The sequence below is a fragment of the Berghia stephanieae genome, chromosome 6 (assembly GCF_034508935.2).
Source record: "Berghia stephanieae isolate SIO BIC M18660-M18661 chromosome 6, UCSD_Bste_1.3, whole genome shotgun sequence".
NCBI lineage: Eukaryota > Metazoa > Mollusca > Gastropoda > Nudibranchia > Aeolidiidae > Berghia > Berghia stephanieae.
In genome coordinates this window covers 29,234,082-29,246,581 of record NC_088365.1, presented here as the reverse complement: position 1 = coordinate 29,246,581, position 12,500 = coordinate 29,234,082, and the positions used below count along the sequence as shown (strand labels likewise).

Genomic DNA, 12,500 nt, shown 5'->3' with positions numbered 1-12,500 from the left:
ATTACGCATAACGTATTTAACGCTGAACTCATATCAATGTATAAAATTATAAACTCGCATAGTGATTTAACTGTATAGTATAAATTGAATTGACACAAATCAGCTCTTTGTTATTGTTTTAGACCGCTATTTGGGTGATTAGTTCTCGCTAAATTATCTCAGTCAGACATTTTTCTCTTTAAAGGCGACACATAGTTTTATGTAATGCTACAACTGGTCAGGTAGGCAGATATAGTGAGCATTTTACTAGAAGACATGCAATCAGTACGTTTTATAAACAACATACCTCAATTGCTGTTATCGCGACAAATGTCATTTCTGGAAGGACATATGACTTGTCTGTACAATTATAGATTGCGTCCAGCAAATCGAGATCGTATCTGGACTTCACAATAGCCGCTGATTTCTCCATTGACCTCCTGAAGATGTCAAGACTCATCATCGTTTTACCCATACCATCCCATTGAGTTCCCATGCCGGAAAATGATAGCCACACAGGACGCTTTTTGAACGATTGTTTCTGAAAGAGATGTAGATACATTTTTCTATTTGAAACTCGAGAAGTTAAAAAAAAACCCATGAGAGTAGTATTATCGCTTGTTCAGTAATGGAGATGTCAGAAATTTTAATGATATAACTTACCTCTACATGATTCCCAATATTCTTTATTTAGACACTAATTTTATTCATCATTTTATAAAGAAAATAAATTTGATAAATTACTTTTGCATGCGATGGAGTTTTATCTCATTATCCTTCTTGGAGTGAACGTCATGTACAAAAGCGTTATAAAATTGATTGTGATCATTTGTCTTAATATATTACGATGTTTGATCTGATACTTAAAATTCAATCTTAAGCTTAACATTTAAAGTTTGAGTTGAAATGAAACTATTGGACAGAGTGAGATTTGTTTCTTAAGCTAAACAAAAAAAGGCTTAGATTCACAACATTATTTTCATTTTGACTTCAAACTTTTTCAATTCATTCGACGAAACACAAGCCTGACAAATAGCAAAACACTGACTAGATAACGGTAAACATAACATGAGCAGGTAAACATACCACAACTTTACAATATTCCCCTGTTTTAGCGTTGAGAACGTCGTAAAATCGATATGGCAGTCTAGCAGTAGGTTGAATTGACGATGGTTCCAAGAGGGCATGGTATTCCACGTTATGGCTGTACTTCCGAACTTCTTCCATCATAGCTTGTGCTGCCTTTTCGGTCCTACATCCGTGAACAAACAGCCGAGGTTGCTCGCTGGCAGGATGAGGTGCTCTTTTCTCGTTTTTAAATGCTCTGCAGAGAATAATTGAAAATAACGTTACTGGTAATGTAAATACATCATTCTGTCAAATTTAAGCCAATGTGACGTATCTGACAAACCCAGACTTTCAAGATTTTGTTTTAAACAGTTAACTGATCCTCATCTTGGCAAAAACTCTCAAACTTGGAACCTCGCGAAGTCCCATGTTTGAGAGTTGTTGGCAAGCGTTGTTTAGTTGATATATCGCTATATGAAAGCCGTTAATAAAAATAAAAAACAACTTTTCCACCTAAACAGAAAAAAACTGCGTCAAATAGAAATATTGTGCGGCCTGTCTCTGAGCATAACCCGTGTGTCGTACAAAATTACAGGCTCAAATAGTTTCATCGCCTAAAATATTTTTTAAAAATCAAAAATTAAATAACCCCACCCCCCTTTCCTAAACCAGAAACAAAAGCAATGAAATAAGACCCAAAAATAGATAAAATAAAAGAAATCTCTCTCCCCCCCCCCCCCCCAAATTCTTGGAGTTCAAACTATGGTCAGAGCATCATATTATCTGATCTGATCAACAATCTGATTAGTTAGGTCATAAGAAATGAAAGTCGGACAATGCCGATATTCTACTGAAAATCTATTGTGATGTCCTCATAGGTTTCGTCCGTGTCACCATGAGAGAACCAACCTGAGACAAAGATTGTAGTTTGTTCCTCCTACTCCAAAAGAGCTACAACTGATTAGTCCGCTCTCCATGGGAATGGGCTCTGTTACGACCTTGACCCTGCCATCATGCAACGATGCGATGTTGGGGTTGGGGGTTTTGAAGTGAAGGTTAGGGGCAATCTTTTTGTTGTTCAAACTGATCAAGCATTTGATTACAGATGCAAGTCCTGTTGAAAATGCAATAAGTAAAAATGAGTAATTAGGTCTCTCATGCGCCAACCACTTCAAGGGCTATCTTTAGGAAACGTTTATCAGACAATACACATGACCTACTCCTGACCTGTTTAAAATGTATATTCACATTTGTTTCGGCATTACGTCTTTAATCCACAATCAGTTGAAGGAGTTCATCTTGCCCATAGACTCTTTCCACTCGTACATAAAGTACACTTAAAAGATTTCAAACCGCTAAAGTGAGTTTCTTGGTCATCAGGGCTGCATTAACCAGCACAGAAGTATGTACCATGGTGCAATACAAGTAAACAGATAGCCACAGCTACCTGTTCTATCAGTCGTCTCATCGCACAAAGAATCCATCCCTTTCAGTCAGATCTTACGCCTCTGGAAGATGACGAAATTTCAGCTTCAACGTGACCTAAATCCAATTGAGGTTTAAGATATGTTTAATTAACATTATGGCACAATGCCTCGTTTCAATAATATAAGGTGTAAACTGACCTATGGATAAGGTGAATAAAGACACAAATCGCATTCTAGACCTTTTTTGTCTTATTCTCAGTTCACAACATGTTGTTCGGGAAACGATCGCTCTGTTTTCAAAATTTGGGCAATAATTTAATCTTAATGTGTTACTAAAAAAGTCTTTATTATACTATCTCTAAGTCTCGACTTTTACAACATATTCCCCATTGCGGGGGGGGGGGGGGGGGGGGTGACGAGAATGGAGTTTAAAGACAAAATGATGAGATTATTATTATTATTATATATTATTATTTTATTATTATTATTATTATATTATTATTATTATTATTATTATTATTATTATTATTATTATTATTATTATTATTATTGTAAAAGCTTTTTAAGAAACAAAACTCACTCTCGTCAATAAAAGCCTTTATCTCAACTAACATGTTATGAATTAAGTTAAAATTGAAATTTTATCACTCGGTTACACACTCCTTACCCACCATAGGAAAATTGTAACATTCGTTTCGATAAAGCAACATATTTCTCATGCTGATTTCTTTTGTACACCAAAACATTTAAATAATATTTTTGGGGCTATCTAGTGATAGAAAATTGACACTAAGCTATACAGCTATCTTTAATGAAGAACGTATGTATTGCAAGAACTATGAATGCGGCTATGTGGTCTAGTGGTATGACACTCGCTTTCGGATCGGAAGGCCCTGGGTTCGAGCCTCGCTCGGCGCATAGTTGAGTCCTTGGAAAAGACTCTTCACTCACATTCTCTCACTGTAATCATGTGTAAAATGAGTATCTGACAAAAGACAGCGTTGGCTCTTTCCGAAAAAAATTGTAATATCGCTTAACAGAAGCACGTAACGTCCAACATATTAAGTGTTGTTGTAGAGCGCTTTGAGCACGTTTAGTAGATATCACTCTCTCTCTCTCTCTCTCTCTCTCTCTCTCTCTCTCTCTCTCTCTCTCTATCTATCTATCTATCTATCTATCTATCTATCTATCTATCTATCTCTCTCTCTCCATATATATATATATATATATATATATATATATATATATATATATATATATATATATATATATATACAACTTGAGCTCTACTGACACGAGGGTTTTTACACATACTCTGAAAAATACTCTGAAAAATTACATTAAAAATTTTGACCCGAAAACTCACCCTTCAAATATCAATTGATTAAAACGACCCTCATCATGGTAAACATTTTGAATTGAGCGTTTTTGCCATGATGAGGGGCCTTTTAAATCAATCAATATTTGAAAGGCTAGTTATCTGGCCAAAATTTTAAATACGTTTTTTATTTCATAGTACGGCAGAATGAGCATTGTCAGCAACCAGTTGGGTGATAATAATCGAACAATTCTGACCTTTATGTTCGTTCTTTTCAAAGGCACTTAACATATATTACCTCTCTGACTCAGGTCTAAATGAGTACCCTGCTATAGGAGATGTAAATGTAAAATGTAATGTAAAATTCTGGTTAGAAAAGGTGCCCAACAGGCAATTTGTACTGGGTTATCTACAAAAGCATCATATGGCATGTTGACACAAAGCACGGTTAAATACTCGGAGTGTTGCAAAATTGAAATACACCATATATATATATATATATATATATTATATATATATATATATATATATATATATATATATATCTTTGCTTATCCCTGTTCTGGATTTTGAACTCCAACACTCACCAGAGGCGCCTTCACAGTGAGCAATGTTGGTTTTTACTGAACCAATGTAGAGCGAACCCTCTCTTGCCGAACAGAAATACTTGGCAAGGGCATCCACCTCCACTCCATCCCCGACTTGGGTCCCTGGTCCATGACACTCAGCAAACCTCACCTAAAGCAGAATATAGCATTGAAAAGAGCCTTTTAAATTAACTTCTATCGTGCTCTGAACGAAGTCTCGGGTTGAGATTTTTGTTTTGAAGTTTTTTGTTAACATGAAGTGCAGTTTTTAAGAAGAGAAGAAGTGGAGGTAGTAGTAAGTAGAAAGTAGTAACAGAAATAATAGTAGTAGCAGCAGCAGCAGTAGTAGTGGTAGTAGTAGTAGTAGTAGTAGTAGTAGTAGTAGTTGTTTTAGACTATAGTAGTAGTAGTTGTAGTAGTAGGAGAAGCAGCAGCAGCAGCAGCAGTAGTAGTAGTAGTAGTAGTAGTAGTAGTAGTAGTAGTAGTAGTAGTAGTAGTAGTAGTAGTAGTTGTTGTTGTTGTTGTTGTTGTATTGGTGGTGGTGATGGTGATGGTGGTGGTGTAACACTGATTCCAAAGAAAAGCTGATCTCCATTTTTTGTCGGCGGTTGTGACCCAGCATTATTGACTTTACGTATTGCTACAAATGTCAGGCATTGTTGTTGACTGTGGACAGTGATCAGATGGTTGACACTGGTATCAAAGCTTTTATCTCAACTTTAAAGTTTTTGGATAAGGAACTTTACCATCTTTACCCCCACACGATTCATGTATAAATAAGTACTTTCCTATAGGTGATGATATAATAAAAGGGCTAGTACAAAAATTCACCTAACAGGTGAATTGTATTGTATGGATTGAACATTTTATGTACTCATGGTTTGGTGCGAAAATATATTATAGAGAATTGTTGAACGTGTTAAGCATAGTCATTCCATATAATTCAATAATGTTCATAATAATAAATAATATCTTACAACACTGTATGGCGCATAACCATGACTCGGTCATGCTATATGCGCTTGACAGTTACGTGTGATAATCTAAATTGCATTAACACACACATCCACACGCACACAACACACACGCACACACACACACACTCTCTCTCACACACACATGCACACATATACACACACAAACAGACACGCTTTCAGTTCTTACTCAAAAGAAGAAAGCATCGATATCAAATAAATACAAAACGTTGACAGAAACTTAAAACATGTTTTTGTAAAAAAAGTGATGTTTTATTTTTGACTGAAAAGCATATACACTTGACGGTCCACGAAAAGCCTATTTAGATAAACAATAAACATGTTTACTTACAATGTTGGGATCAATGCCCAGGTCGTTGTAGACTTTCTGCACCACACTCGACTGCGATTCACTTGATGGGACAGACAGACCTGTAACAATGTACATGCAATACGCACACATTTATATTGTAACGATGGATTTGTGGTTACCTGGGCCCAATTATTTGTAAGCGGACTAGATTTAGTTCTTTACTATTCTAGCAAATGAGCGAAGCTAGTGACAAAAAATAAAAAAAAAATAAACGAATTTTATTAACGTTTTCTAGTCTCTGACTAGCTAGGCTCTTGCCTAGAAGTGGGCGTTGCAAGGACGTCGACTAATTTGGTTATTTTCTGCTGATAACATCAAGCTCCCTAGCACAAGGTGGCAGGTAAGATACCGACATTCATACTTTCAACGCAAAAAAATTCCAAAGAGCAAATTAGCAACACATCCGGTATATATATATTTCGTTCCGTTTCATATTTGAATTTACTTTTGCCATGATGAATCAAATCACTTGATTGACTGTCGACTGATCAGACTACAATAATGTCCATGATCGACTGTCGATTCTATACTTAGGCAAATGGAAGTTTCATTGAAACTCGAACAAATTGAACCAAGCACCAAACAAACAAAACAGAAAGTGTGATCTGATGAATCACATTATTTCAGTCAGTTACAATGCCAGCAGAATAACTTTTGCTCCACCATACTTTCTAATCGTTTTTTTGGTTGTTCTTTGAAGAGAACCTTCGACTTCGAGTCTCCATTCACTCGCAACTCGTGAGCTGGATTAGAATTAGATTCAGTTTTTATAAAAATGTTTTTAGTCGCAAAATGTGTAAAGACGTCTAGTGATAATGACACTAGATGTTTTATTGATAAGGATAGCCAAGATGATTTTGAAAGTAGTGACAACCTAATTATACAATGACAATGATGATGATGATGATGATGATGATGATGATGATGATGATGATGATGATGATGATGAAGAAGAAGATGGTGATGATGACGATGACGATGCTGATTAAAAGATAATGACGATGAATAATAATAATAATAATAATAATAATAATAATAATAATAATAATAATAATAATAATAATAATATAATAATAATAATAATAATAATAATAATAATAATAATAATAATAATAATAATAATAATAAAAAAAATAATGAAAAGAAGAAAGAAGAAGAAGAAGAAGAAGAAGAAGAAGAAGAAGAAGAAGAAGAAGAAGAAGAAGAAGAAGAAGAAGAAGAAGAAGAAGAAGAAGAAGAAGAAGAAGAAGAAGAAGAAGAAGAAGAAGAAGAAGAAGAAGAAGAAGAAGAAGAAGAAGAAGAAGAAGAAGAAGAAGAAGAAGAAGAAGAAGAAGAAGAAGAAGAAGAAGAAGAAGAAGAAGAAGAAGAAGAAGAAGAAGAAGAAGAAGAAGAAGAAGAAGAAGAAGAAGAAGAAGAAGAAGAAGAAGAAGAAGAAGAAGAAGAAGAAGAGGAAGAAGAAGAAGAAGAGGAAGAAGAAGAAGAAGAAGAAGAAGAAGAAGAAGAAGAAGAAGAAGAATGGACGGTGATGTTAATGATGATGATTATAAGGATGATTACATCAAAAAGACAATAGAAACGATAGTGCTTCAGTTCTTGATAATTATGATAATAATTGTACGATTCCTTGAGGTTAAAGAAATGACGTTAACATAAATTGTGATAATGGTGATAATAACACAAGACGTTTTATTGCTGAGTTTGAAAGTAGTGATAATCCTTTTATACACTGACAAAACAACTTTATTTCATTTTGGCTAAGAACTATTTCTATCCTTTTAACTGATTGATTTGACTGATGATCTTCAACTTGTAAAAAAAAAGCTTGGAGTTTTTGACAAGTTTCGAGTCATCTTAATCTAATGATAAACGAAGCTTAAGTTTTCTGGCCAAAATTGCTAAACGTGTTGTGTCATTGCACGAAAGAAACGCACCTGCTTTGGTGAAACCGTCGTTGTTGCCACGTAGGTGCATAATGGTGCCATACACTCGTTTAGCCTGGCTCCTCTTACAGATTAGAATAGCCATATTCCCGTCAGCTCTGACAAAACCGTCACCTGTGCAAAGTTTATATAATAAATGCCCATTTAAGACTGTTAACAAGTGTGGCATAAAGGTTGTGAATCTACTATTCTTACAGTCTTCCCTTTTGGGATTCCGGACGTGTTCCTAACCGCTGCCCGAGCTCGCGATTGCGCGTTGGGAACAAAGTTCGAATTCCAAAACGCAAGAGTGTAAGCAATCTTTTATTCTACCCCTTAATCGAGTCTGATTTCGTCATATTTGAATAAATGACACGTCCAGAGACATTTAAATGATATCTTTAAATATAATCTAATTTTAGTGAAATTTAATTCTTCATAATCTGAAGTCACAAATTATTATTGTAAACGTGATATCATTACGTGTTATTATTAATGAGGAGGGGTAAAATAATATGATGCGATATTTTCTTATTTTATGGTCGCACTCTTACATCCAGAATTTTACCATGTACATGTGGTTTACAACATTTTATTTTCCCCCATCAAATCACGTGAAAATACATTTCAATTCCAGAAAGCAGAAAATGCCTTTCAGACGTCTTTTTAAAAAATGTGTGAAATAAAATAAATTTATCTTTATTAATCCCCCCCCCCGGGGGGGGGGGGCGGGGGGGATTTGAATTTAAGATGTAGTTTAAAGGAGGATTTAAAAAAGATTTTATAGTTTAGATAAGTCGGAGCGCAGCACTATGTGCGAGCCATGGTGAGAGACTTGCATAAGGACACACAACCTAGCGAGTTGGACTCGAACCTGGTATTTTAGGTTTATTATGGATTCTGTAGCGTTAAAAGAACAGTAGCAAGTGTTTGCATCTCTTTGGATAGGACACCAATCTATAATGTACTCAAATAACTGCTTACCAGATCCAACAAATTCGGTCTGAAAAAAATGCCAAACTTTTCCAGATATCACTTTTCTGATAAAATGTACGTAAAAGTGGAAATCGATTTTAATTTTCTTAATCAGCTGCCATGAGTATGAATTGATATGGTTTTTTAAAACAGAATCACCCCGTCTTGCGAGTTAAAGGAAAATCTTAGTTATATTTTGTGTTATTATTATTACTTTGTCTGTGAAATAGATTGAATTAAGTGGTTTTAAATATGTCAAACCCATTTTTTTATAAATGGCAAAAGGCTTCAAACCCCCCCCCCCCAAAAAAAAAACACAAAAAAAAACAAAACAAAACAAACAAACAACAAAACAAACAAAAAACAAACAAAAAAACACCACCAACAACAACAGTAACAACAACAAACAAACCATAAAGCTTTGGAAATTAGCAACTGGACAGTCTGGAAACTTGCTTCTTTTCAATTCAACATGAATGACGGAAGTCACAGCTGCCTATTTATTGCTCCCCAACAGAATGTTTAAATCATCTGCCATGAACGACCCATTTAATATGGATTGCGATTGAATAGTTATTCTGTCGTACTCTGAAAAAAAAAACTGTATTTAAATTTTGACCAGAAAATCGCCTTAAACTATCAATCGATTAAAATGACCATCATCTTGGCAAAACCTCTCAAACCTGGGGACTTCGCGAAGTCTCAAGTTTGAGCGTTTTTGCCAAGATGATGGTCATTTTAACAGATCGATAATTACCTACGGACGAGTTTTCTGGTCAAAATTTTAAATACGCGTTGTTGTTAATTTATTTGTTTTATTTATTATTGTTTTTTAAAAGAATTGTGTTATAGGTCGATTTTATATCATAAACTCTGGAGGGTTATTGTTCTTATCATAAATAATAATTTAAACATTTAGGCTGTTATCTTGGAGTCACCTTGACAATAATCTATGTAATAAACATCTAAAAAGACAATGGGTTACAATAGACTATATGATGGAGGAGAGACTGTCCGGTCAAAACTCATGATGCCTTGGTGGTGAATAGCACTATTTAATTTGTCTCAATAATTCACAAAAACTTTTGAACTGTTATGTTTGCATTTGAGTTAGCTCAATGTCAGTGATAGAAGAATTTTGAATCGAAACAACTGTTCTGTCAATAGTATTTTGAGGGAACTAAACTTTATTTGTAAACTCTTTGGTCGCGTTTAGTGTATATTGCGCTATATAATAGCTCAAGCCGTTTTTATTTTCCGGACCTACCTTGAATACCTTGTAATCTTCTTCTCCTTCTTCTAATAACATGATAATAATAATAATAATAATAATAATAATAATAATAATAATAATAATAATAATAATAATAATAATAATAATAATAATAATAATAATAATAATAATAATAATAATAATAATAACAATAGTAATAATAATGATAATAATGATAGTTTGCGTGCTGGTGGGGCGGTTGGTAGCACTTCCGGAAATACAAAAATGCATAATTATTAAGTTTACCATCTTTGTCGAAGGCCTTGCAGTAGCCAGAGGAACACAACATCCCAACGTGTGTTGCAGTCAGCGTAGAATACGGATTTTGTACCAGATTGCACGAGGCAACAATGGCGCTGTCGGAGTAGCCCATTCGAATGTGGTTGACTGCCGTTTCCATGGCAGCGAGGGAAGATGAGCATGCGCTATCAATGGTGAAACTTGGCCCTTAAAAAAACCCAGATATTATAATTATGATTGAAAGTTAGTATATAACTTATATAAATATTTATTGTGCGGCTTTCCGGGTCCAGTGGTATATAGCACTTGAGCCCTGTATTCGAATCTCACTGTAGGCGACACAAAACTTGGGTCTTCGAAGAAGATTTTTCACTTTAATTGTTCTCAGCACAATCAGTTGTTGTCTGGTAACAGATTTGGCATGTCCTAAAAAATGTAATAGAATTCAAACATGTCTATTGTTACGAAATAATGGTAGAATTACGAAATTTAGACTCCAATTTTACAACTTCATGAGATTCTCAAAGTCATTCAAACATATTGAAAATGAAAGTTGATGCCAGACTGCATACTTTTAAGGTTTTAGAAGTGTTATTTAATCTTTTTGTGAGTTAATTGTTAATTTTAAGTTAACTAAAATGACTGCAATTCTATCTTCTAAAAACACCGAATTTCGAAATGTTCAAGATCTGTAATTGTAATAGCGGCTTACAGGCATATGTCCCCTCGTACATGTTAAGTTTTGCTAATGGCTTAGACCTCCTTGTAGAGGACTTTGTTGAGTACATTTATTTTATTTTGGGCTATATAAACCTAGAGTTGAAAATAAAAGTAACAGCCCTCCTCAAAATAGTAATATATTAGATAGCGGAGAGAGAGAGAGAGAGAGAGAGAGAGAGAGAGAGAGAGAGAGAGAGAGAGAGCAAAAAAGTCAAAACGCTTAAAATCTGTGATGGTGAAGCTGATGATGATGATGATGATGATGATGATGATGATGATGATAATAATAATAATAATAATAATAATAATAAAAATAATAATAATAATAATGATGATGATCACGATGATGATGACGACGACTATCGTTTCGGTAGCTGAACTGACCACTAGATCCTCCACTCACCTTTCAGGTCGAAGGAGTAACTGATCCTGTTAGCCATATGGCAGGGGACATAACCGATGTAGGAATAGTTGTTGATTCTTTTGTGTTGCAGAGCCGACTCGGGACTGTCGCTGGGCAGAGCACCAACTATCACAGAAGTTTTGGTTCCTTTCATGGTGTCCATGCTCTCTCCTGATGACAAAATGGTTACAGAATAATAATAGGTTAATATAAAAATAGATATGTTAATTCATTGGCCCACAATGCTCAATGCTCTCGAAAATTCAAAAATTAACCAGTTCATTGCCGTCCTCTGGAAAGACACGTATTTTAAAATTTGGCCATAAACTTTTCCTTCAAATATCGATTTAAATGAACCTCATCTTGCTAAAAACTTTCAAACCTGGGACCTCGTAAGGTCGTGACGTCATACCTACCTCTCTTCCTGTTCAAAACTCCTTGGAAATGCGTAGCCAGTTCTTTGGAGTAAATAGTAAACAATGAATAGGATATATATTGAATCATATGGTGGCACAGTCATGCTCTCACTCTAAAACCAGAAGAATACTTGCACAAACTTATGTGTGTACAGTCCTCCGGATGACTAGTTTTACACTCCCAATGAGCTTGAAAGCGGTATTTTGGCATCACACATTTGTTTCCTATTAAATGAAGCAAGCCGATGTCACTCAGCTCTTTGTATTGCTTGTAAATCGCTAGTTGGGTGATAAGATCTCACTAAAACTCTAAATCGGACTAAAAAAACTTTAAAGGTGGATCATAGTTGTGTATGAAAATGAATTTACAGACAGAACAAATGTGATAGTAAGCTGTTAGGCTATGGACTGTCAAAAAGTAATAAAGAAAAATAAATATAACAATTTAAAAAAGAACAGGATACTATATACGGAACATTTCGGGTTCAAAACCCTTCTTCAGCCAACAACAAAAACAATGAAAACATAAATACATTACTAAAATCCCTAATCGGGGACAGAGAAATATTTGGCACGATCTTTCTGTAATAAATTCCATGTTTGGTATTTTGTTCTTCTTGAAGTTGTTATAGATGGAATAAAGATGACGTCACTATGGTCTCTGTTATTGTTTTTTTTTTTTTTTTGCCATCCACGTTGTGCTGTGCTGGCAAACTTAAGAAAACGAAAAGGGAAATGGAAAAAATCGTCCAAGGAAGTGAACAGGAAGTAGACCTTTTCTGCATCGAAGAATTGGAATCAAACACTACATGGGGAGCAGATCCAAAA

The 12,500-nt window shown here is 34.8% G+C and overlaps 1 protein-coding gene across 1 annotated transcript in view; it reads right to left on the bottom strand.

Moving 5' to 3' along the window:
* LOC144974807 (fatty acid synthase-like) overlaps positions 1 to 12,500 on the bottom strand; it is a 59,238-nt gene that overhangs the window by 38,565 nt on the left and 8,173 nt on the right. Inside the window, exons 4-11 of the mRNA XM_078918096.1 lie at positions 11,257 to 11,427; positions 10,140 to 10,340; positions 7,658 to 7,780; positions 5,706 to 5,785; positions 4,380 to 4,530; positions 1,957 to 2,161; positions 1,066 to 1,303; positions 287 to 520 (exon numbers count right to left, since the gene is read on the bottom strand). Of these exons, the coding sequence (XP_078774222.1) occupies positions 287 to 520; positions 1,066 to 1,303; positions 1,957 to 2,161; positions 4,380 to 4,530; positions 5,706 to 5,785; positions 7,658 to 7,780; positions 10,140 to 10,340; positions 11,257 to 11,427 (1,403 nt within the window). The remainder of the gene's footprint in view (positions 1 to 286; positions 521 to 1,065; positions 1,304 to 1,956; positions 2,162 to 4,379; positions 4,531 to 5,705; positions 5,786 to 7,657; positions 7,781 to 10,139; positions 10,341 to 11,256; positions 11,428 to 12,500) is intronic.